At 43.6% G+C, this 22,453-nt stretch overlaps 1 protein-coding gene and 2 non-coding genes across 3 annotated transcripts; 1 reads left to right on the plus strand and 2 right to left on the minus strand.

The window, feature by feature from the left end:
- The first annotated feature begins 10,881 nt into the window (after window positions 1-10,881).
- Window positions 10,882-19,619, plus strand: CPOX (coproporphyrinogen oxidase). The gene is made up of 7 exons (XM_059467159.1): window positions 10,882-11,617; window positions 11,709-11,852; window positions 12,558-12,668; window positions 13,066-13,207; window positions 15,236-15,454; window positions 17,140-17,244; window positions 19,077-19,619. The coding sequence occupies exons 1-7, from the start codon at window positions 11,215-11,217 to the stop codon at window positions 19,162-19,164; spliced, it is 1,212 nt and encodes a 403-aa protein (XP_059323142.1). The 5' UTR covers window positions 10,882-11,214; the 3' UTR covers window positions 19,165-19,619.
- A 410-nt stretch (window positions 19,620-20,029) lies between these two features.
- On the minus strand, window positions 20,030-20,101 carry TRNAD-GUC (transfer RNA aspartic acid (anticodon GUC)). Its single transcript has one exon. It is a non-coding gene; the product is annotated as a tRNA-Asp (tRNA).
- Window positions 20,102-20,381: 280 nt separating this feature from the next.
- Window positions 20,382-20,455, minus strand: TRNAI-AAU (transfer RNA isoleucine (anticodon AAU)). Its single transcript has one exon. It is a non-coding gene; the product is annotated as a tRNA-Ile (tRNA).
- Between the last annotated feature and the right edge of the window lie 1,998 nt (window positions 20,456-22,453).

The following is a 22,453-nucleotide window of genomic DNA, read 5'->3' on the forward strand; positions in this document are numbered from 1 at the left end:
TTGCTATCCTTGAATATTTTTGAGCTAACCAAATAAGAACACAGCAGAATTAAGAGTGTTTTGATGTTGTTTTACTCTTTCTTCTCAAATCAACCCAGGATCTAATGCACTTCTGCTCTTAGTCTAGGGAGTACATTTAGGTCAAGCAGATGTGTTTATGCTGATTAACTTTGCATATTAACAAAGTGAGAGCAGGCTGTGGTGTGGCTGAGGACATGACTTTCACTTTTTTTTCTGCACACTAGAAAATGTGTACTTAGCCATGAATCCTGCATCCTGCTTCCCAGATGTTGGGAGTCAGTGACTTAAGAACAGCCACAGTGAATCAGACCAAGCCTATAAAAAGCCCAGCTCCTGCCTCTGACAGTGGCCAGTAATGGGTATTTTGGGAAAGAGTACAAAAAATGGGGCAAGATTTCTTCTTCTTCTAATACATCATAGTGAGAGCTACTGATTCGCTGCTCAGGGACAGACAGAGCCAGAAGCTCATTTTACATCTGTGTATCTAGAAGCCTTTCTATAATTTTCTTAGTTCCTTTTTTAAGCTCATTTACATCCCTGGTCTCTGTAACACCCTGCACCTCTCAGTCTCAGTTTATTTCAACTGCGCTGTGTAAAAAGAACTGGCCTTTGCTTGCTTTAAGCCTGCTTTTGGTAATTTCCATAGACGCTCTGACTTCTTGTTCTGTGATAGAATAATCCCCCCGAATCACCCACAGACCATATGCTGAATACCAGGTCAGCAGCAGTGGAACCAAAATCACCAGTGTGTGTCCTACAGTCCTCTGTGGGGCAGTGGCTTGATGTCCTGGATTGTCAAGCAAATTGTATTCTGTTTACCATCTGTATGGCAGTTGTCTTCTGTTAAGTGGGCAGTTTTCCTTATCTATTCCACAACTGAGGAGACATCTGCTGATAATAGGCTACTGAATGTCACTGCATGACTGATAAGAACTATAGCATCCCATTGTGAGATGCTCCACCCAGAGGGGAGAGCCAAGCATTTCTACCCCGATATAATGTGGAGATTCTGGAACACCAGCACGGCTTTTCTCCACTGGATTTCCCAGAGGAACAGCTGCTCTCTTCCCCTGGATCATCAGAGGAAGACTACACCCTTTCTACAGGATCCCTGCTCCAACAGAACCACTCCTGACACTTCAGGAGGACTGCAGCCACATCTCCAATTGGACTGCTACCAACACCCTGACCAACAGTGTGTCAGGTTGTGTTCTGACTCTGTCAGTGTTGTCTTAGTTCACTGCATTGTTTACTTTATCTTTTTATTTTCTTCCCTATAAAAAGAACTGTTATTTCCTGCCCCCATATTTCTTTTGCCTGAGAGCCCCTTAATTTAAAATTTATAGCAATTCGGAAAAGGGGGGAGGTTTACATTTTCCATTTCAGGGGAGGCTCCTGCCTTCCTTAGCAGGTGCCTGTCTTTTGAAACCAAGACACTTGATTTACAAGTGCAAAAGAAGATATGGAGACAAAACAAAGAACATAAAGATAAAACATACATTTTATCTTTTGCCATCACCATTCCCACAATACAGAGAAAACTTTCAGAAAAAGAATTGCATTCAATCTCAACAGTTTCTGAAGTCACTAAATAACAACCAAATGCTTCAGGGATGCAGTAGGTCTCCCTTGAAGAATAAGCCCAGGGTTTTGTACTTTAAACAAAGAAATGTTCAGACTAATGGATGACAGCTGTTAGAGTTCACCTTCCAGTACTTCCAGAAGGGCTGGAAAACGTGCTAGTGTTTTTCAAGATCCAAAGACATCAGTATTAAACAAATCAATCAAATATATCAAACTGTTCAATGCAAGCTGTAACCTGCTACCTGAGTTGATGTAGAACTTGTCAAAAATGACACAAAAAAGTATACAGCAAGCATTAAAACATAGAGAACGGTTAAGTAATTTGTCTTTTACAAGTGTAAGTGAAATAACTAAGCTTCAGTTAACATTGACTTCAAATTAGCAAGAAATCAGTCAGTTTAAAAATTACAGGAATTAAAGAACCTTGCCTATTGTAATATATGTTGGGAAATAATTCATGCTATAAAAGAATGTATTTTATAAAGATTGTGAAATCCAGACAAGTCTCTGACCCCAAGCAGCCTGAGAGGTGGTCTATTCAAACTCTGAAATTCCTGAAGGTGGAGGAAGAACAATCGGCATTTAGCTTATAATTAGATGCACCCAGCGCAACGATCACTGTTATCCCGAGTCATCCGAAGAAGTTTAAGAGCGATCGTGATAGCCGAAGTCGCCAGAAAGATACACGTGAATATGCGATTCGCGGGATACGATCAGCGCTGGCTATCAACCAGGGCGATTGTCCAAGCTCTGAAAGAACCAACTATGAATATGCAGAGTTACAAAAGAAACTTGGACTCCGTCGCCTCGGGCATAATAAACTGTATAAAACATCCCCGCTAGAAGCGACTCTTGTGAACGAGGTGGGGGTCCTATTGCGATAGAGGTCGGGTCCAGGTTCACCCAGTGCTGATCCTGGGCTCGATGCTGTCTCTTTGGCTGTGGTGGTTTTGAGGACCGTATTTTGGTTGCGGAAAAAGATAAATAAATATTTTTGCATTTTTTATAATTTTGCTTTCAATTGATCATTTATAACACCAATTTTCTATATTGTAAGATTATTCTTCAAGAAAGGTATCTGCTTTCTAAAATGCTCATGCTTTCATGAAGCACTCATGAAAGTCATCCAGTAGATAATACCACTATAATCCTGTGACAAAACTGCCATGGAAATATAACAGGAATGAGTCAATATGTTTAAGAACAGTATTTTCCACAATTCCACAGTCTAATAGAGAGTACTGTATATGGTTTGAATTACCAAGAGAAATGTTACAGCACTATTAAAAATAACTCATTTTTCACTGTTACAATAGACAGATCAAATAATGCTCCACAAGTTTACAGAACTTGATGCACAGTTCTGAGAGAGCTTAATATTTCATGTCCTGTATCTCTTCTTCCAGCTAAATACAACAAAAGCAGGCACCATGCCCCCATGACAGGTCATATCTGACATTAGTGGAGAATGGGGAAGTCTAAAAGAGAGAAAAAGTTTGAAACTTGTGAGAGAGGAGAGGCTGCAGGAGTGTTGTTACACACAAATGGGTAGAAAATAGCTCTCTCATGAAAAGTAGTCTCAGGACAAGAAATGTAAGGACTTATGTTATCAACAGACATGGGATCCACGGGGAAAACCAGTGATGAGCATGTGACAGTCTAGCCAGGGGTTTTCAAGGCAGTTTTGAAGAACAGGGGAAGTAAGGCATCAGGACAGTGCTATGGAGTTTATTACACTGAAAAATAATGAAACAGAAGAAGTAGCCAGAAGGGAAAGATAATGCAGAGCCAAGATCCAGTATTGTCTAACACATTCCATTTCATTTAAAAGTTGAAAAGACAATGAAATCCCACAGAACTCATGACAAGGCAGGCCCTGGAAAGAAGGCCAACTTTTATAAATAGACAAAAAAAGGAAGTCTAATGCTGAGATGGTGCAGCTGCCCTACAACATCCTACACCTTATCAACATTTTTGAAATCGCTGGTAGGGAGTTGTACAGAGCAAGCTCTTGACAGGGTCTAGCATCAGTTAGAATTTGGCTCTGTGGTTTTCAATACACTGACTCAAATCCATTTCAGTCTTTGCAACCCACAGTTACCCAAGAGAGCTCCCTTGCAGGAGTTCAGCCTGCTTTGGAAAACTAACTTTTAAAAAACATTTGTTGTGTCCAAAAAAACTATCCCAATCTTTCCCCAGAAAATTCTGCTCTCTGCTTCTGCTCTCCTCAAAGTACCCCCATCTGTAGGGGGCCTGCTCCACCTCTCCACTCTAGCCCAGTCTCCAGCACTCCTGCCTGGACTTGTCTCTGCAGTCCTCAGGCTCATCTCTGGCATGATATTTCCACTTTGGTGACATTGCCTCATCCACAGACCCAAACCAATGTGAGGTGAAAGATTAAGAAATTCAGGCAATGAAGGAAGTGATTCAAAAGGTGGTGATTCACTAGGCAAGACTGCAATCTGACAGCTGCCATGACTTTTACCAACTGGCCTTTTGAAGTGCTTCTTTTCAAACCAGACACAAGAACAGGGAGTAACAAAACTCTTTCAGAGTTTTGAGAGAATAAAAACTGCTGAAGGCAGTGAGTTCATTTAGGAATCCACTAGCCTGCTGATGAAATTTCAGGTTGAGAAACACATGCATTTTCATGGGTAAGCAATGTGTTCTTGACACACCCTTTGCTTGGGGATGGGGACAGTGGTCACCATGCAAGGAGTTAAAGGGTTATGATCCTCTACTCTGATGCAGAGACAGGCCTGATGGCATGGATAGGAGAAACTCTTCAGTGTCTCTTCAGATATTCAAGAATAAGAAGCCATCAATGATGCTAAGAGAAGCTGTGTTCTAGACAAGCCGTACAGATCACAATGCTGCTTTTCTGAGGATTTTTTAGCTGCAGAAAATTCTCAAGAGAGCCTGAACAAGCATTTAGAAGAGAGACCTGTTGACAGTCACTTACTAGATCAATCACACCAGGTTAATGAAATCCCTAAAATGAAAACATACTTAGTCTGAGAACGTATCTGGCTGAAGTTTTGTGCCTTATTCTTCTGCTTCCTGGCATTTCCTTTTGGATTTGGCTTGCTTTCAGTCAGGTCAGATGTTCATCCGGTAATTGAATAATGGCCTTGGCAAAACCTGGAGTTACAACTTCTATCAACTAACAGCATGAGGAAAGAGTTACCACTTACTTGACAGTGAATAATGGACTTAGCAGGCTTTATCATTAGTTTTCTGGAGGCAAAGCAGGAAAAACAGTTTATCTTCTTTTTCACTGAATTCCTGAACTTATCCCTGCAGTACAGTGTAAGGGTCAGATAAAGATGGTGCATTAAGCCTACAGTTCTACCAGACAGTGAATGAGTCCCACTGTACCAGGTTAAAAATGCCTGAGCCAGGGATCATCATGAGTCCCAAACTGCCAGCTTTAAAATGACCACCAAAGCCCTCTTGTGTGCTGTCCACAATTCTTAATATTGGTCACTTTCCTTGTCAGCAAGAGTGAGCATAGCACCTTTTTCCATAGAAATTGCTTTTCTGCCCTAAACTCTCCTGCTGCTTCTCAACATATGCATCCCACCCTTCCCTGCCTCTAGTCTTCCTGATAATCCTGAGCTGCCCAGACAGTAAAGAAGTTTCAATTATACTACCACAATGTATGTGGTAGTATAATTGAACTCAGAACTAGCTGCAGACACAAGTCTCTCAAGACCTGTGAGCTAATCCAGCCAGTCCTTTAGCTTAACCATAAAAAAATGTACCTATTATTCCAGGAGGACAAAAAGCTATGTATTTTGGTTGCTGGATGGACTTTCATAACAGTAAACATTACATGTAGTGTGTATAAACAGCTACAAAAAAAAAAAAATTGCAACACTGGGGCAGGGGAGTAACACAGAAAGAATTCTTGCCAACAGATCACTTCTGCCCATTGTTTCCCTTTCCTTGGAAACCTGGGAGAGAGGTCATGCTTTGGCTTCTTCTGGATGAAGTCACATATGCAATAGCCATGGCTGGGGAAAATTCCTAATGTTTTATGAAGATGGTGCTGTGTGACAGCAAATCTGAAGGCAGAGCTCAAGGAAGGGCACAAAGGAAGTGGGAAAACAACGGATCTCATCACAGGGAGTGCTGGCACATTTCCAGGGGAGGCTGCATGCAGGCACATTTTGGGGCCTGTTAGTGCAAACCTCTATATTTCACTTTTTCACTTCTCTTTTATTAACTATGCAAAAGTGATCAATCAATAATGGAAGAAAGGTTTTCCTAAAGCACTGCATAATTCCTCTTACCTCCCAGGAGATAGCCTGAAAGAATTCCAGCAGCTTCTTGTTCTGTAGTTATCCTTTCCTTCCTTCATATACCCAGAGGAATCAATCCTGCATTTAAAAAAAAAAACAAAGAAAAAAAAAGGAGGATTCCTATGAATCTGCCATCCCGACAAATTACTGAGATAACACATGCAGAAAGAAAGGTTTTCATCTTTCTCTTGCAACCTTCACGTCACCTACTGTTTCAGCTCAGTCACCAAAGCTTTCACTTCTCTCTCACTGTTTTACTCAGGTAATAACTTAATTCAACTTGTAGTATCATGCAAAACCTTTGAGATGACTGTTAAACAAGAGTACTTATCTAACTGCAAGCCCTCAAAATCTTTTTGAAGTCACAATCAATGCTTTGTGTGATAAACTGGATGAAAATGGCTCTTTCAATTTCAGAAGTAAGATAAATGCCAATTGATGGGGAATTTTTGGGTTCTCAACATATCTTTTTCTTCCTATTTTCTGATAATCAACTGCATTAATTTAGTACTCAAAATAAAAGTATCCAACAGCCTAAGTGAAAGCATATGCATGTCTCAGTATGAATGAGACCTGATCATGCTTTGCTATCTTAGGACATGCAGTGTCTCTTGTTCTTTTGTTAATATAATTTTTATCCATATATTCTCAGTAGAAAGAAAAATAAAACCAAGGTAGATGACACCTAAATACAAGCAGCAGCAGAGAAGCTTCAGAACTCTTTTCAAAGTATAGGGAAAAACAACAACAACAACAACAAATTAAAAGCATTCTTTTCTTCATAAGAGGTCACCTTACATAATACTGTAAATAGAAGTCCAGTTCTTCAAATCTACTTGAAATCACTGTAGCCTTACAACCTTCTCTAGAATTACACTCGCACCAGTAGAGGTTTTGACTACAAAGCAAATCTAAATGGCTTTGCTGTCACTGAAAACAAAACCTATTGCAAGACCCTCACAACAAAACACATACAGGTATGAAAATGGACAACACACTAAGAAACAAAATGTTCAAAGTCATTTCACCATGCATATTTTCAGTCAAACTTATAAAACTGACATGGAGATTTTAAGGGAGGCCAAAACCTTGGGATTTCATGTAGCTGTCTAAAAAAGCAAAAGGTACATGTCCTCAGATTCAGTTCTTGTTCAGGTAAATGCAAGACCAATTCCAGGTTTAAGTCTTGGCCCTAAGCTAAACTCCAAGTGCCTTTTTCCTCTCCTATTAGTACTTCCACAGAAAGACCTACCCTATACCCTACACACGCTATGCACTGCAAAAGCAGATCAAAATGTGAGCTGTCATTTTTTTACCTTGTATCACTGCTGAGCATCTCACACACATCAGTATTTGGCTGACATTTCAGCCTTAATGTGCTGCCAGAGAGGAGGTCCTCACAAGGTGCTAACATGACAGTATTAGCACAGAAAGAGAGTGAGTGTTTTACACTCTGTCACTCCTCACCACCAACACAGAGTGAAAGCCTGACTAGGCTTCTGCATCCAGCCTGAGCGATCCCAGTGTGTAAAGCAGTCATGCTTCTAAACCTCACCAGCAAGACCAAGACATTGATCTGGCAATGTGGTTGCAGCAAAGGAAATTCTCACCAGATTCTTCCAGGTGGGGGTGGTGGAGCGCTGAGGCAGGAGCCCAGGAAAAACGAGGAAAGAGGTTTTTCTAACTGCAGCTGGACAAGGAAGGCCTTGCACAACCTCATCCAGACTGAGAATGGTGAACCCCTGGGGCTAGACTAGAGACCTCCAGAGGTCCCATCCAGCTGAATTACCAGATGTTATCAATTAAAGATTGCATTCAACCTAGTACAGAAAAAACCCCACCAACATCAGCGGGAATGTGTTTTACATGTCTTGGCCCCGACATTTATCTGTTTTTAATAATGTCTAAAATAAACCTACTGAAAGAGCAGAGCTTACTACAGTGAAGAGCTTGGAAGGGCAATACCATCTTAGGGGTTTTGGCTGCTCTTTCCACAGTTCTTTATCCAGGGCTAGCAGTGATAGCTCAGTTTCTTTTTGAATTGTATCAACTGAATACATCTAAACGTTTTGATGCTAAACAGTATGCATTATGCACTTCCAAGCTATTTACAAGCCACAGACCTCTCTTAACACATTCACTCCTACCTCTACTGGGTCGGGTTTCCTTGCTCATCAGGGATCATATTCTCCAGCTGATGGCAGAAGAGAGATGAGCTCAGGGAGACAAGCTGAGATCTGTTCCTTGTTGCAGAGCTTCAGAGGTTTCACAGCATCCTCTGCTGCCAAAGAGCAGAACCAGATCAGAAATAAGAACATGGACTATGCCTTCGAGCAAAGATAATCACTTTATACAGACAGACACTACCCCCAAAAATAATCTGCAGTGAAAAGAGGCAGATAATGAAGCCCAAATCCTTAATAGGGATTAATCTCCACACTTTCCTCAGAGCCATACTTGAAACTGATCTATGCTCTGGTAGTACAGGTGCAAATCAGTTAATGAAATAAATAGGGCAGGAGATATTTCTCCTTTTTTAATGCCTTTATTAAAAATCAGCTTGGGTGGGAAGAACCGACGGGCCGCTCTCATGCCGCCGCTGCTCCCAGGAGTGGCGCGGAGGAGGAGGAAGAGTGCAGCTGTGTTTCCTGCTATGCAGGCAGAGCTGGGGCTTCCATCCTCACGAGAGCACCAGGAGATTCCTGGTTTTTCAGTTTGACATTCGGGTTCCTCTTTCTTTTTAGATTAGTATGAAAGGCAAAACAGGTCTTAGTGGACACTGGATTCTGTTCTTCATGTCTAGACATCACTTCAATCTCTTAATTCCGTGGTGGCTCGTTGTTTTTAGAGGTTTTTCCTGCTGGATTTGGTGAGGGGTTTCCTCATTTGCATGCCAACCCCGATGTCACCTCCTCCTCACAGTCCCGGGCGCCATCTTCCAGGAAGCAGCAGGGTGATACTCAACAAAGGGGGATTTCTAACCATCAAGAACAGGTAAGTAAAGGAAAACTATTAACAACAGGTGATTACAACATGAAATTATTAGCAACAAATAGTTAGAATTCCAACTTGGCAGCAATTGGTTTAACTTGTGAACTCTGCAACCTTTAAAAAAATGGACAACTTTTCTACTCACAACAGTTCAGAAATACCAGATTACTCTTTCCAAGCAACAGTCCCATACCAAAGTGCAAATTTTGCAGGGCTAAGCCATTTTTGTGCTATGCAGTACTTTTCAACACCTGGAGGTACACAGACCTTCTCTTTGTTATTTTGAATTCTCATTTTCACAGAATCACAGGCTGGGTAGGTTGGAAGGGACCACAGAGGATCATCTGGTCCAACCTCCCTGCTCAAGCAGGGCCACCCGGAGCACATGGCATAGGATTGTGTCCAGACAGTTCTCCAGGGACGGAGACTCTCTGGGCATCCTGTTTCCATGCTTGGTCACATTTCCTCCTGTTCAGGTAAAACTTCTTGTGCATCAGTTTCTACTCAATGCCTTCTTGTTCCATTGCTTGGCACCACCGAGCAGAGCCTGACACCCTCCCTTCAGTTATTCATAGACACTGATGAGGTCCCCTCTCAGTCATCTCTTCTCAAGGCTGAACAGACCCAGCTCCCTCAGCCTTTCCTCATAAGAGAGATACTCCAGACCCTTAATCACTTTTGTCACCTGTTGTTTCTCCAGCGGGTGTCAGAGTAGTTAAAGTCCCCCACCAGAACCAGGGCCTGTGACTGTGAGGCTGCTTCAAGCTGTCTGTAGAAGACCTCATGCACTTTCTCCTGCATGAGGTGGCCTGTAGCAAACATCCACAACAGTGTTACCTCTATTAGTCTGCCCTTTTTCCCTTACCCATGCGATCTTGACTTGCTTGTTGTCCACCAAAGGCAGAGCTCGATACGTTCCAAGTGCTCTCTCACAGAGAGGAAACTCCACCACCGCACCTTTCTGTCTGTCTCTCCTAAACAGTGCATAGCCCTTCATGACAACACTGCAGTCATGCAAGCTATCCCACCATGTCTCTGTAATTGCAGTGAGATCAAAACCCTTTCACTACCCTTGTGTCTAGTTCCTCCACTGTATTAGGAAACAACATGTGCTTCAACTTTAGAAAGAACAAAGGATAAGCATGTGCCCTCTAAGATCCACAGGAAAGAATCCTATGGCACAAAACTGGTGGTCCCAACAAACTATTCAGATCTAAAAACTCATTACTATGAGTAGAAAATCAGAAATGTCATACACAGAAGAGCAATTCTTTTTCATGGTTCACAAGACAGCTCAGTAAAATACAACTTCACTCCTACTCCAGCAATGCCCAGCTGGCCCTGCACAAGCCATTACTCACAAAATTACTCTGCAGCCCCACGTAGTTGCACCAACAATATCAGGTTATTTGTAAGCAGTATGCAGAGATGTTTTACAGGTACAAGGACAGCACAGCGCTCTCTCCCAAAGCTGCACCAGGCAAGGTGTGGCACCTGAGTGCTGCATCCATTGATGGCTCTCCCTGTCACGGCATCCTCACACAATGGGCAGCCCAGATCCAGATGGGAGGGTTATGGGATGCTTTCACTCTTTCACAGCAGTCAGTGTGGATGGGCTTTCTTGCACACATGTATGAGCCAGCTGAGTGCCGATGGCATTTTGGTCTGTTTCAGAAATAGCATGACCAGCAGGACTAGGGAAGTGATTCTGTGCTCAGCACTGGTGAGGCCACATCTCAAACACTGTGTCCAGTTCAGGGCTCCTCAGTTCAGGAAGGCCATTGAGGTGCTGGAGCAGGTCCAAGGAAGAATAATGAAGCTGGTGAAGGGTCTGGAGGACAAGTCTTATGAGGGCAGCTGAGGAAGCTGGAGTTTTCAGCCTGAAGAAAAGGAGGCTCAGGGATAATCTTATCATTCTCTACAGCTACCTAATAAGAGGTTGTAGCCAGGTGGCAATCATTCTCTTGCAGGCAACCAGCGACAGGACGAGAGGACATAGCGTTAAGCTGTGCCAAGGAAGGTTTAGGTTAACATTAGGAAGAATTTCTTCACAGAAAGGGTAATTAGACATTGGATTGGAACGTCCAGGGAGGAGGTAGAGTCACTGTCCCTGGAGGTGTTTAAAGAAAGACTGGACGTGCCAGTTAGTGCCCTGTGGTTTAGCTGACAATGGGGTGATAGACGACAGACCAGACTAGACGATCTGAGAGGGACTTTACCTAACCGTTTCCGTGGGCAGACACAAATTCATACCCGGCTCGGCCCCCGTTCCGCCCCGCCCCGCCCCGCCGGCACTGCGGCGCCGGTGCCGGTCATGGCGGCGGCAGCGCGCTTGTTCCGTGGGGCCGCCCGTGGCCCGCCGGCCCTCGCCTTTACCCGGGCACTGGGCTCCGCGCCGCCGGGGCCGGTGAGCCGGGGGGCGCGGCGGGCCGCGCTGGCGGCCGCAGGGACGCTGGGCGGGCTGGGGCTGGCGCTGGGGCTGTGGCGGCGGCAAGCCGCGTTGGCGGCAGCCCGGGAGGACGAGGAGGAGAAGGAACTGCGGCAGCGGTTCATGGCGCCGCCGGTGAGCGGGCTCCGGGAGCTGCGGCGGCGGCGGCGGGAGCTGCGGAGCCGCATGGAGGTGCTCATCATGGAGACGCAGGCGGAGATGTGTCGCGCCCTGGCCGACCTGGACCCCGGCGCCTCCTTCGCCGTTGACAGCTGGGAAAGGAAGGAAGGTACGGGGGAGGCGCGGGGGAGACCGCGGATACCGGCACCGCGGGTTTGGTCACCCCTCGGTGACCCTGACCTGGAGCCTGGCGTTGGCAGGCGGAGGCGGCATCAGCTGCGTGCTGCAGGATGGCGAGGTCTTCGAGAAGGCGGGTGTGAACGTGTCCGTCGTGTCCGGGTTCCTGTCCGAGGAAGCAGCGCGGCAGATGCGAAGCAGAGGGAAGTCTCTGAAGGCCAAGGACGGTAAGGCGTCTATCGCGCAGTTGGGATGGGGAACCTGGACGTGTTGACCTGAGTATTCCCGTTCAGGTACTCTGAAAGCAACCTGGCCTTTGAGCAGAACATGAGGAAGGCAAGACTGATGAAAGTTCAAAGGTTTTCATTTGTATCATAGTGATTTCTAATCAGTAAGCTTGACTGGTGGACTTTCATGTCCCTAGAAAGCCAGGTATGGGAGTGCTTGTCTCTCTGTCTTGCTGCAATGAGGAATGTATTGTAGGCACAGGTGGCCTCTCAATAATGAGTCTCTAGTGCAACAGTGAAACAGTGCAGGAATTATGTACCAAAAAGGTGGAGGGAGAAAACCAACAACACCTGAAGGCTAAAGGGGACTCAACACACCTTTGTGTAACAAAGGGTAATTGTGAGGACTGGGGGTGGTAGAAAGCCTTAGCAGTGTCTTATGTTTTAAGTGGTCTTCATCTGGTGGATTCTCCCAAGTATTGTCACGTTTTAGAACAAATACCAAAGAAATCGCTGCGTTAGGTGCACAGAAGTGTATGGATAAGAAGTAACTTGCCCACTGATTAATAATGATGGGTGACCCAATATGAGACACTTTCCTGTTGTGGCTTGGAGCCTAAGGGAAAATAGTGATATTCCTTAAATGATAACAAATGAAGTTTATTGAAAAACTGACGAGCTTTTCCTGTGCATCCTTTTATCCAGGGAAGCTGCCTTTTTGCGCCATGGGTGTGAGCTCTGTTATCCATCCAAAGAATCCTCATGTTCCAACCATGCACTTCAACTACAGATACTTTGAAATTGAAGAAGCAGATGGTAAGGATTATAGTCCAATGAAGACTGTATGAAATGTCTGACTCTGCCCCAAGGAAGTGTGAATGCATGGCAGGGTAAGAGATCAAGAACCAGTGCGAGTTTGCTCCCAGGTATGTCAAGAGTCACCAGCCCATCTTGTGAAACTGCTGTCCTGTAGTCACGGTCAGTAGTCCAAAATGGTTTTCACTACACTGAAGTTTGTGTCATCTTTTCTTGAAGTCACTGATCATTGCACTACTTTGTAGTCAAATTTTTAACTATTGAAGTCTAGGGACACCGCTGAAAAATGATGTTGTTTTGTATTGTAAAAGTAGATGCTAGTTTTTGGTGAACCACTAGCAACAAGTTGCTGTTCAGAAGTTTAAAAGAAAAATGTTGCTGTTTGCCTCTGCTATAGGAACTAAACAGTGGTGGTTTGGTGGTGGGACTGACCTCACTCCAACTTACCTGAATGAAGAGGATGCTGTTCATTTTCACAAGACTCTGAAAGAAGCCTGTGACAAACATGATCTAAAGCTGTATCCCAAGTACAAGAAATGGTACGTGGACAAAGGTGTGCTTGGGAGGAGCAGAAAGCAGCACTGGGTGTTGGCAGTTAAGTGTACACTAGGAACTGTAGGTTCTGATGCCTTTTGAAAAGTATCAGAAAGCCCTAATGAAAATCAGAAGTGTACTGGGACAAAATGTTGTCTAAAGAAATACCTTATTTACAGAATCCTGGATTTTTCAAGTCTGAGGGCTGACAGCTGGGATCATAAGTCTACAGCCCAAAGAAAAACTAAGCTGATAAAATTCCTTTTAGCCTCTGGTGTTAAACTAGGATAAGACTTCTGAACTTGCACAAACTCTCTTTACAGTGAACTCGTGTAAATGTGCATGATTTAATGTGAGCTCTTGGGCCATCACAGCAGTTTTGAAAATCTCATTTTTGTTTTTCTGCCTTCAGTCTGGCCTTCATAGCCAGGTAATTTCCAGGTATGTCAAGGACATTGTCCTTAATGTAGAAGCTTCATAATTTGATGAAGCTGTATTTTTTTCTCTGGTGACACATTCACTGGGAGTTCAACAGCACATTTTCTAAGATGCAGATTTTTAATGTTCTTCTTGAGCTGAGAGATACAAGTGATGGGATCTTCCACTGCTAAGTGGGAACTTGCTGTTCTGTGTCTGATAATCCTATCTGCCACAGGCTGTGTATGCAGGAAGGTGGGGGTACCCTTTTGTAAGCTACTAGGTCTTGTCTGAGGACAGGAGATTAAGTGGGTGTTGTAGTTTGGGTGGCAACCACTTAGTAGAGAGACATATTGTAGAGCCTTGAGATTACAGTCTTGCTGTCGGAGGATTTTTTGCATGGTAGTTTAGAGAATCTACCTTAATGGTCTGGTTCTTTGCTGCTTAAGCAGGTTTGCAATGCCAGCTGCAGGGGGTCGGAAACGTTTTCCCACTTTGCTAAAGAAAAACATTATTACACTTACCACATTGTCTACCTGATCTAGATTTAAGATTTTTGTCAGACTTATTCTCTTTTATGTTTCTGACTCGGTGTTTTTCCCTAATTCTTCCTGCTATCATAAAATAGAAAACACGGATTATCCCAGTGAATAAAAAAATAGAGTAGCTTATCTGTTACATCTCTATGTCTTTCTTGTTATGGCCATGCCATATATAATGCTTGAGAACGATTGTGGATATATGGAAAACTGGTCCTGTATGGAAAACTAGTCCTAATGGAAGGCCAGGTTTTCTTGATGTTGATGGTTCCTGCTTCATACTTCATTTTGCTTTCTCCTCCATGTGAAGACTTGCATGCCCAAGCAAGGAATTAAAAGAAAGATGGAGTTAAGTCATTCAAGTTACAGTAATTTCACAACTAAATACTCCCTGTAAATACAAAAGAGATTAACTGCTTTTAGGATAAGCTGTCCTTACTCATTTATAAACTTAAACACGAGTCATGAAAAGCCACTGCTATAATGATTCAGTCTTTCAAATTTTAACTATTAAAAAGCCTTTTTCCAAGGAAGGGTGCCATGACAGTTGCTTTCTTATCTGGTCTTGGGGCCTTAAGTTAATTTATTTTGATGAAGAAAATTCTTTTACTTGGATGCCAAAGAGAATAAATTCTCTTCCAAGTCTGAGTTCATATGAAAGCTGTCCAAATAATGTGAGAACTACATATAATGCTGGGAATGGAAGCTGTCAAGAGCCCTCAGTTTTGAAATTTTTGAAATTAGATGTCTCTGTTCAGAGTTGGTTGAGGATACGAATTGGATTAACCCACATGGGCGCATCTGCCAGGGTGTTCAGTGACTTTGTGGTGATGTGTAGCTTTACAGAGACCATTTAATCAGAGCTTTTACTGCAAGTGACGCAGGAGTGCTTTCCAGGTGATGCTGCACTGTCCTGCCTCTGGGCATCAGGGAAACAGTGGGGCACCCAGCCCTGCAGAAACTGACTTATGGGCAGTATTTCACTGGTTCTGTCCTGCAGCATGCAGCTCTTTGGAGTACTGTTCATGTCTTTGAATACTCTGGACCATATTAGTAATCATCTGACACTGCTTCTAGGTGTGACGACTACTTCTATATCAAGCACCGTGGTGAGCGTAGAGGGATTGGAGGCATATTCTTTGATGATGTGGACTCTCCCTCCAAGGAGGAAGTATTCCAGTTTGTAAAGAGTTGTGCCAAAGCTGTTGTGCCTTGTTACATTCCCATTGTGAAAAAGCACTGCCATGACTCCTTCACACCAGAGGAAAAGCTATGGCAACAGCTTCGGAGAGGACGGTGAGTACTGGAGGAACAAAAGTATACACAGGAGGTGGACTGGGCTGGCAAGAAAAAAATATGAGCTAGTTCTTCACGGTTACAGGTTGTGTGGGCCAAAAAAGCTCACCAAGAATTTAAGCATTTTTGTGCATAGAACTAATTCTGAAATCCAGTGCTAGATTGCTAAACAGGGTGCAAAGAAGGCATTTCCCACTCTCCCATGTTGCAACACAAGCAACCCAAACAAAGCGCCACCATTTCTTTTCAACTCCTTCAAAAAGCAAGAGAAGCTTTTGCTGTGTAACAGGCCAAGGGGTGTGGGTGTGCTTCATGTCCTGAATCCTGCCCTCTCCTGCAGCCCAGAGGTAGTGTATATAGGGCTACTCTGTCACATGAGGAGCTAAGGATAAAAGAATGGTGGCTTCCTATTAAGTAATGCAGGAAAACCCCAGAAAGTCAGGAATAACTGTACTTGAGTTCTTTCAGCTCCTTACATACATCTGATCCATCTGATCTTGGCATTGAAATTCCTGTAAAGGAATTGAGGATACCTGTAAAAGAATACAGAGAGTTGGATTTTTTTATTCTGGCATGGTCCAAGGTTACTGTAAAATACTTAGGAGGATGTCTAATGTCACCAACTGTTAATGCTGCAAAAGCTTAAGTACATTGGTCAATACAGTTGTACTCTGTTCTCCACGTCCTGTGACTGTTTGAGTGTATGGAGAATTGAAACTATGCTTTGTGCTTAACTAGAGTCTTTAGTTTCTGCCTGTTCTGCAGAGAAATGTGAGACTGGCATGGAAAGAGTGTAAGCATTCAAGTTCAGATCACTGGCCTGCAGCTGTTGGTCACTTAAGCAAGCATCCTTAATTTGGTGGGACTGTTCTTGGGAACATTGGGCTTTCAGGATCCAGCCTGTGGATGGGATTTAGCAAACCTGCAAAGTTTAAAAGGTGGAATAACTTTTCTAGGTTGCAGCCAGGACCAGCTCTTGAGGTCTGTCTATTTCCCTGGGTCTGTTTGCAGTTTATGGGGCTATGTAAAGCTTTCCATTTCTGCACATAGATAAGAGCTTTTCCCTTCCTGTATCTTTAAGTACAAACACCCTGTATTGGCTCTCGAGATAATCCTTGATGAATTGTCACAGCTCTGTTCCTATGCTGGGAGCAGAAAATGGTCTATTTCATCACTTACAAATCCCAGCCAGCGCTCTGAAGCTGTCTGACTTTTGCTGTTTCTAGATCTTCCCAGGAACCAGGAAACACTGTTCTGGCCTTGCTGCTTATGTGTCCTTCAGCATGGAGGACTGCACAGTAGAATTTTTTCTCTGGTTATTTTCAGTACCTTTAAGGCCTCTTTATTACATCTCCACAAAGAGAAGAACCAAGGTAAATGTAGTGTCAAGCTTGCCAGCAGGGCTGAGGCCTGGGAGGAGTACAGTACAGCATAAGAGCCTGCAGACTGCTCTCCTTAGAACAGTTGGTCTGCTCTAGTCTCTTACCTGAGGTCACTTCTCCCTGTGCTCTGTGGAGTGGCAAGGTCACACCTGCATTCCTATGCAGAGGATGCTGCAGAACAGTTGATGCCAACTCAGCAGAAAAACAGGCTGGTTTTGTTTGACGTCTGCCATTTGAAGAAAGCACAACCAACTTCTGCTAATAAACTAGGGATTTTTCTGTTGCATCTCTTCATTCCTGTAGGTATGTAGAGTTCAACTTGGTTTATGACAGAGGTACAAAGTTTGGCCTTCTGACACCAGGATCAAGAATCGAAAGCATTCTTATGTCTCTGCCACTGACTGCAAGGTAAGGGTGTGGTTATGTGGAGTTGCAGCAGACACTGTTCTTAGTAAAATACTTCATAGGATTAAATCCAAGGTCTCTTCTGGTCTCTAGTCTCTTAACAGTGACGAGTTCATGCCTGATACAATAACTGGACAAGTACAGTTCTCTATTCTGCATATGCAGCTGCATCTCCGTTGTACTCACCTAGTTTCCAGTAGTATGTGGCATAGAGATTTTCTGGCAAAAAAAAATTATAGTTTTTTTGCTTAGTTCCTCTTGATAGATTTATTATTCTCGCTCCATGGATTTTTGCTTAGTAGCCCTTAGAAACCATGAGAGCCTCTGGCAGTCCTGCCAAATGTGGGGCAGAGAGCTGCACCGTTTAACTAACTGTGTGTTGTATGAGAAAGTACCTCTTTGTTTTCTACTTGAACCTGATGACTTAATCTGACTTCTCACTGAGTAACATTATTTTCTTCCTGTCCATTTTCTCTATTACAGTTTTTATTTTACAAGGCTTCTGGGGAGTTTTCATTGTTTGTTTTCCAGGCTGACAGTTTGTTTTCCTGCTCTTTTTATTTTTTTGTACAGTTGATGTTTCATACTTTTGCCACTTTTGCTAGGCTTAAATTTACTGTGCCCTTTCTGAACCGGGGATAAGGAACAGACAATGTAAGCTACATATCTGGATACAAGATGCAAGTGTGGTCCTGACTTATAGCGGCATAGCAATATTTTAATTCATTATTCTTTCCACAGTCCTAATATAATGTTTGTTGGCTTTGACTGCTGTTCAGCATTGAGGTGGGTTTTTTTATAGAGCTGTTACAATGCCAAAGTCTTTTCTGGGCAATAAAATTTAACTCAATCTGTGTGCAACCTTTTTCTGTGTCCATCACATCAATCAACAGTAAATTTCACCTGCCATTTTATTACTCAGTTGCTTGGCTAAATACTGTTTTTAACAGTGCTTTTAGGTTTTAACCCATCTTGCTTATGCTTGTCACACCAGGAAATTTGGCCATTTACTATTTATTCCCGTTGCTTTTGGGTGTCCTGTCATGAATTCCATAAAACTCACTAGTGAACCTCCCTCTGCTAGGGAGCGAAGGCAGTGCTGTTCTTACCATGTATCTTTATCCCACTGACAACACCTGATGTGTCCCTGACCTGGTGGTGTATGTTCTATGTTTTGACATAATTATGGTGATTGTCTGGGTTTGCCTTTTTTCATCAATGTAACTAGCTCACTTCACAGGATGAAGGGGTCATTCCTTGGGGGGCAAAATGGAAGGAGAATGTACCCATCTCTCTGTGACCGCTGACACTTTCCTTTCTCTGTCATGTCTCTTTCAATTGCTTTTTCAATGAAAAAAGGGATCTTTCACCACTTTTGTTCTTAAAACCAAAATTCAACAAAGACTCATAGAGCTTCCAGTTGAGATTCTGAAAAAAGGTTGTGTCACCGTCAGAATTCTGTGGGTTCCTGGTTTTGTTCCTTTTCCTAGTTATACTAGTGTGTCACAAGAGACTGTTACAAGATTTTTGCAAATAGACCTGCATGCCTTATGGGACATAGGGGTACTGCTCTTTCCTTTTTCCTTGTCCTTCCAGATTTTTCAAAAGTTGGTAAAGAGATGAAGCTAACATTTCTCCCATCTGCCCTGGTGACATTATTATTTGTTTTTACTGAACTTGTGATTTGTAACCATATCTGTCATCTCAGCCAAGAGTATCAACTGTGTATGTAGCTTTGCATCCTTAGAAAAGACAACTCCAGTCCAAACACCGCCTGGTGCAGGAGAAGTGGCTGTGAGCTGGGCCATTTGAGTGAGTTTCCCTTCTCCTTGCAGGTGGGAATACATGCACAACCCACCAGAGAGCTCGAAAGAAGCAGAAATGCTGGAGGTTCTGCGAAATCCCAAAGACTGGGTGCACTGACACGGATCATAAACAGGATTGATTTCTTCCACTGAGCCATTCTGAGAGAACAGGAATGCCTGCAAACTAGCCCATTCAAACTGCTGTTGCATGGTGTTTCAGTGCGTCTATTTATACTCTTACCTCGTGCCTTAATTATGCTGTAGACTTGTTAAAACTTGCAAGTGTGTGAACTCATTCTTTTAGATTGATGGGCTAACAGTGTTATCCCTAGCTGCTGTTGCCTTGTGAAGGACCGGTGAACACCTCACAGGGCTACTCTGCATGCTTTAGATGACTGCAAAATGGCAAACTACTGTGGTGTCTTCAGGGAAATGAAAGGATTATCTGTGCCTAAATAGCACTGCTTGCCTTTATAAAATGTTGGTATGCTTAAAAACATTTTTTTAAAGAATGAAGGGAATATTTGGTATTACATTAAACCTTAAACTGTGCTTTCAGGAAGCTGTGGAAAAGGTAGTACTTCATCATGTGTTTTTTGATGGTATCTTGTTGATTGTAGAGGGGGGAAATGGTTTAAGATGTGCTTATAACTTGGCTGATGTGAGTTGAGGTCTCAGTGTTACCTCATGAGAACGGAAGGATGGCTGTCCGTTTGAGAAAATCAGCACTGAGCATCTGTGCAGCAGACCACACAGCAGAACAATGCTGCTCGAGCCAGTTCCATTGCCAGGGAGGTTGACAGTGGATCAGGATGCTGTTGGATGTTGCCCTAAGGCATCCACCTCTGCCTTCGCGCTCCTCCTAGCATTGGGCTGATTGGCTTGTCTCCCAGCTCGAACTTCGCTGAGGGGCCGGAAGGGGAAAAAAGCAAGTGGAGAACGGGTTTTCTTTCCCCCCGATCAAGGGAAAAAGTTGTTCTTTCCTCCCCGTCGGGGAATCGAACCCCGGTCTCCCGCGTGACAGGCGGGGATACTAACCACTATACTAACGAGGAGTTGGACATGGGAATGTGGTCTCCCCTCCACGAGCCGGTAGCACCTCACTTGCTGCGAGCTTCTGGTGTACGGGTGGTGCCTGGCTTGGCTCCAGGAGCAGGGCAGGGTGGGGAGAGGCGGCGGCGCGCCTGGCACTCACTGTCCCCCCATGATCGCCCAAGTCCAGCTTCCTCTTGGGAGGGACCGCGTTCCTTTCCGTATTAGCCCTCCGCCCCTAAAACAAAATAAAGAGATCCTCTGCTAAGTCTTTTCTCCAAGGGGAAAAGAAAAAGGACAAATTGGCCCGTACGGGGATCGAACCCGCGACCTTGGCGTTATTAGCACCACGCTCTAACCAACTGAGCTAACCGGCCAACTTCCTGAGAGTTGTTTGAGGATCAGGAGGTGAGGCGCTCCCACAGACGTGCCGTGGGTCCAGCCGCTGCCGAGCGCCGCTCTACAGCGATCGCTCTTCGTAGACACCGCCTCGGCGAGTTGTTTCATGGAGCCATGGTAGAGCAGCAAGGGCACCAACCGGGGTGACGAGCATTCCTAAAAAATTGAGACTTTCGCACCTTTCGTTTTTCTCTGCCTGCTCCCTCCTCCGGTGCGCGGCGATTAATTGCGGGCGGCACGGAGCGGCTCGGCTCGGCTGCACCCCGCACACGGACGCGCACCTCCCGGCGGAGCAGCAGCACCACCGCAACGAACCGCCACGCTTTGTAGGAGCCATTGCCGACCCTTCCCTCTCTCCCTCCTTTTGGCCACGCCGCGGACGGAGATGCGATGGAAAGAGTGATGGGTCCATTCTCCCTGTGAAGGGTCACTTGTGAAATCAAGGCATTGATTAGAAAAATGCCGAAAATATTTCAGAATTAAATACCTCTGAGTCAGTGAAAAAGTTGTAGAGGAAGAGGAGATAATTAAATTCCCAGCCCTTCCCTTCACAAACCGTCAGTATGAGTGCTAAATTGAGCTCTTCTCCTTTGTTTCATTTGCTGCTAACACGACCTATCATTAAATACATCAATAAAAAACATACTAGGAAGCCAAATATAAGGTAATATCTGCATCGAGAAGCATATATAAAGGTATCATGATGTGAAAAACGCCAATCACTTGTTTTTAAATTTTTTAAAAGTTTAATAGTAATAAAATGGTTAAAAAGAATAGTAACACAATTAGAGTAATAACAATTAGGACAAATTGAATCAGGACAATATGAGACAATAAAAACAAAGAGTTAGGGACGTCCGGGTACCTTTTTCTGGGCATCACGAGCCCGAAAAAGGACACCGGCTAACAAAGGATTAACCCTTAAGAACAACAGCCCGTTGCGTATTCATACACCTCATACATGATGCATAAATTCCATTCAAGACAGGATTCCGTCTGGTCAGTGTCAGCTTCTTCCTTCTAATCCTAACAGCGCCTTTGAGGCAGGAAGAAGTTCGTTTCTTCTGACAAGAAGGCAATAAATTCCCTTTCTCTGAAAGATCTAGGTGTCCTGTGGCTGCTATCTCGCTGCAAGTCCTTTCTGTTAAACAAAGCATCTTACATAGCATAGTTTCTATTTTAACAATTTTTATAACCTAAAACTATATTTAACACAGTACTTAAGAGAATTAATAAAGCATTTATTTCTAACACAACACATATAATATTCATTTTAATATTTGTGAAAGGCCAATTATAAAATACATGCATTGTGAAAAGCCAATCATAAAATACATGCATTTTTCACAATGACAATACAAGAGCTTCCTCAAATCCTGGGCAATATTTAACAGAGATGTTCCCACATGCTGCAGAAAAAGACCCCAAAGCAGCGACTAAAACAGTGACCAATAAATCGTGTGAGGAGATGGTCACAGATCATGTGTAAGAAAATATGGAGTGAGGAAGGAAAAAGACAGGAGACACCTGATTGACAAAAGGGCAGAAAACATCAGATATACATGAAGAAGAAAGAAGCAGAAAGCCCCACAATAAGGGGGCTTTTTAGAATAAAGACTTTTAAATTGAAAAGGCATCATTTACTGGGCCTTAAAAATAAGTGGGCAGTCAGAAAAAATTATTTGATTAGCTGTAGAACTGGAAGAATCTGCAAAAAGTGACATACCTAAAAACGCAACCCTGACGTGGTCTAAATTCAACAGATGCTGTTTTTCTTTCCTTAAGCAGCAGCATTCAATCACTAATACTGTGGGACTCCAAGACTGTAGGTTTTACTCCATCAGAAACCACAGTCCTCAGAAGTTGATAAAAAAATTTTAGGGAACAGCACTGAAGCAGTAGAATCACTCCAGAGGCAAGATGAAGACTGCCTGTTGTGAGCAGAATATGGATTTAAAACTGTGTCTCAAGCTTTC

This window comes from Ammospiza nelsoni, chromosome 2 (assembly GCF_027579445.1).
Source record: "Ammospiza nelsoni isolate bAmmNel1 chromosome 2, bAmmNel1.pri, whole genome shotgun sequence".
Classification (NCBI taxonomy): domain Eukaryota; kingdom Metazoa; phylum Chordata; class Aves; order Passeriformes; family Passerellidae; genus Ammospiza; species Ammospiza nelsoni.

Bases quoted from the DNA above. Each gene is read 5' to 3' on its own strand.
- CPOX (XM_059467159.1), top strand. From the start codon at position 11,215: ATGGCGGCGGCAGCGCGCTTGTTCCGTGGGGCCGCCCGTGGCCCGCCG. The intron at 12,669-13,065 runs GTAAGGATTATA...CCTCTGCTATAG, and splicing joins TGAAATTGAAGAAGCAGATG to GAACTAAACAGTGGTGGTTT. The intron at 15,455-17,139 runs GTGAGTACTGGA...TCATTCCTGTAG, and splicing joins CAACAGCTTCGGAGAGGACG to GTATGTAGAGTTCAACTTGG.